Source organism: Antrostomus carolinensis, unplaced genomic scaffold, assembly GCF_000700745.2.
Source record: "Antrostomus carolinensis isolate BGI_N321 unplaced genomic scaffold, ASM70074v2 scaffold31866, whole genome shotgun sequence".
Lineage (NCBI taxonomy): Eukaryota > Metazoa > Chordata > Aves > Caprimulgiformes > Caprimulgidae > Antrostomus > Antrostomus carolinensis.
In genome coordinates, this window is record NW_010320314.1 from 33,747 (window position 1) to 36,971 (window position 3,225).

Genomic DNA, 3,225 nt, shown 5'->3' on the forward strand with positions numbered 1-3,225 from the left:
CCACAGTGCCTCAGCCACAGGCGCAGGGCCAGCCCCCAGGGCTGGGGATGCAGGCTCTTCCCCCTCAGCAGCCCATTGTGAGTGTTCCCTTTGGGGCAGAGGGATGTGATAGTCCAGCACAAATCTAACAGTGCTCCACCTGTGTGTCCCCCTTCTCCCTACCCTGCGCTTCCCAGGGCTTGTGTGCATGCTGAGGCTGTCAGCCAAGTGGTGTGGCTCTAACTACATCTCTCTCTTTGCAGTTCCAGCGCCAGGGCCTTCAGCAGACACAGCAGCAGCAGCAAACAGCTGCTCTGGTTCGACAGCTTCAAAAGCAGCTTTCCAGTAAGCCTTAGTGTTCTTGATCCTGTCCCTAGTAGCCTCCCCTGTGTTTTCTGTTGCAGGTACCCTGGTGTAGAGGAGCAAGGCCAAGCTAGACTGTCTGTCTGAGGCCATAACTGGTGCTGGCAGGAAGGTGGCATCAGGACTTATTGCTCCTGGCCCAAGGGGGCACAGCAGCAGGGCAGGCAGTGCTTGCCAGCTTGTGAGCAACCTTCCAGACCTTCCTTCTGCTGCCCGCAGAGGGATGGGGGAGCTGTTGCAGGTACCCTGGTGTAGAGGAGCAAGGCCAAGCTAGACTGTCTGTCTGAGGCCATAACTGGTGCTGGCAGGAAGGTGGCATCAGGACTTATTGCTCCTGGCCCAAGGGGGCACAGCAGCAGGGCAGGCAGTGCTTGCCAGCTTGTGAGCAACCTTCCAGACCTTCCTTCTGCTGCCCGCAGAGGGATGGGGGAGCTGAGCCTTTGTAGGGGGTGTGCCATGCAGCTTTCCCAAAAGGATCCAGTCTGCAGCTTTAGAGCGTGCAGAGGTGTTTCCTCTGCTGCAGATGACCTCTGAGGGGCACGAGGAGGTACTCACTAGGTGGATGACCCAGAGATACCGTGTTCATGTGATCAGGACAAGGCTTCTTGGAGGCCAGGAGGGTACTCTGGGAAGTGTTGCTGCACTCTTGCTGTGTTTGTGGTGTTCTGTGGGCTTCTGTGGCTGCCGTCACGGACAGGGTAGTGGCATAGATGGTGCTCAGTCTGGCACTGTATTCCTCTAGGAATCTAGAAACAGAGCCCAGTGTCTGTGCTGTTCCCTTCTGACTGGTCTGCTGGTTTACTGTCACCTCACTGGCTTTTCTGCCATAAAAATGGCAGACATGCTATGAAAATGCCCAGAAATGGACTGTACAGGGTTTTTTTGCAGTGCATTAAGTGTGAGACTGTGCTGGATGTAATAATGTGTGGAGTAGAGGCTTGAAAATTGTGCTTATACTTGTTCCCTGATGGAAAATTTTTAGTCCTTGTGACCAAAAAACTCCCCAAACCAGAAGTTTTAATGTGCTAAGTTTCCCACTAGCCTGATTCACAAACCACAAGTTTGTGCAAGGATTCTAGCCACGACATTTAGGTATAGGAAGACCTCATATAAGAATCTGAATATAGCAGAGTAGTCATATTTTTGTATCCTGTCCGTACATCAAACAGGGCTGTTCTATATGGAACAGATGCGTGGGTCCAATGCAGCCATGTGTCAGTGTGCAGCTTGCACGCTCCCTCGTTGGGTTTGCATCAACTCCACCAGGAACCATCTGGAGTTCTTATTTGTAATGTCTGGGATGGAGTGGAAAGCAGGGCATAAAACAAGAACAGTCTGTGGGAGGGGGACAAGAATACTTTGGGCCCAGGATAGGCTGCATTAGGAGGTTCCAGGGTATCCCTGAATGTGCTGTTGTCCATCAGAGTTGAGGAGAGCAGGCTAGCCAGGTTAGACTGGTTTCCTTTTACTTAGTCTGGCTTAGGGTCAAACATGGTGATGGGGTTTCAGGAAAAATATGACAGAATTTTATTAATCAGATAGTACCCAAGTATTCTGTGAGCACTGTACATCACAAAACATCGGTCCTAGCAGTTTGGAAGTTCATGAGGTTCTTGAAGATAACTTGACCATGTTTCCTGCCCTTTTTGTGCCATCTGGAATTCCATTCAGCGTGTCCTTCACTTGTACTGAGATGCTGACAGGGAAACCAGGATAGTTGTCTCTGAAACCTTCACTAACTCTGGTTTTCTGGGTGTGCCTCAGGATGAGTGTTGGGCACTAGCTGTCTGAGCAGCTTGTGTGGCTGCAGCTGGTGTGCAATCTTACAAGGCTAACTTTTCCTTCAAAATCAGAAATAATCAATCCATAATCACATCCTCTCAGCTAGCTGCCAGCTTTCAGGGCTTTGTTATAGTGCAGCAATTCCATCACAAAGGATGGAGAGATCTCCTCTGGAGAAGCTTCAGGATCGGGACTGGTACATAATCTCTCTTCTTCAAAGAGTGGGGGGTCCTGACTGTGCTGCTGCCTAAAGGCTCAAACGAGCAGAGCAGGGAGTACCATAAGGGTTAGGTTTTTCTTCTCACAGCCTGCAACACACTCCTCATACTGTGCTGATGATGTGGGGAGAGGGATCTCCTTTCTGAACCAGACCTTGTGACTAACTCTGTCTTGACCTCAACAGATACACAGACACAGCAGAACAACAACCCGTTTGGGCGCTACTGATCTGTGCCACTTCAGCCTGATCCAGGAGGGAGACATCACTGTGGACTGGATACAGCCTCGTCGGTCTGACCCACAAACCTGTCCCTGGGCCTGTGCCCCCCGTGCTGCTGCTGCCCCTCTCACAGGAAGATGCTAGGAGGATGGTTTTATTGTACAGAGAAAGTGTTTTTACTATCTGATTTCTACAAACATTTATGGAGATCCCTTGTGGCCGATAGTCTCCCTTCCCACTTTGGTTTCAGTTTTTACTCAGTTTTTAGTATTTTTGTTAAAATAAGGATTAAGACATTGTAAAATTTTGTACTTTATTTATACCAGATGAACCCCATACTGCACACATTCTCGGATGAATACAGAGAGCTTACTTTGCAAAAGGAGTGTGTATTCAGAGCCTGCCTTTCCTCCTCAGCGCTCCTCCCAGTACAGCCCAGCAGCACCTCTACACATGGTCTTTATCTCTTCCCTAGTAGAACCAATGTCTGCGTGTTCAGCTTTTGTGAACAGCTAAACCATTTCGTTTGGGACAGAAAGCCCTTCTGCCCTGTTTGTTTCATAAGCTGGTCTTCACATGTTTGCAAGGGTTTGTGCAAGCTTTGTAGGATTTGTATGTTGATTAAGAGTTTCACTAGTAGTCTGTGACATGTTCCACCAGGA

General features: G+C 49.5%; 1 protein-coding gene across 1 annotated transcript in view; it reads left to right on the top strand.

Annotated features, from left to right (window-relative positions):
• The window catches only part of MED12 (mediator complex subunit 12), a gene marked incomplete at its 5' end in the record, with an annotated part of 36,258 nt that extends 33,687 nt beyond the window's left edge, over positions 1–2,571 (top strand). Inside the window, 3 exon segments of the mRNA XM_029085339.1 lie at positions 1–77; positions 243–324; positions 2,528–2,571. The exon segment at positions 1–77 is cut by the window's left edge and continues 139 nt beyond it. Of these exon segments, the coding sequence (XP_028941172.1) occupies positions 1–77; positions 243–324; positions 2,528–2,571 (203 nt within the window).
• Between the last annotated feature and the right edge of the window lie 654 nt (positions 2,572–3,225).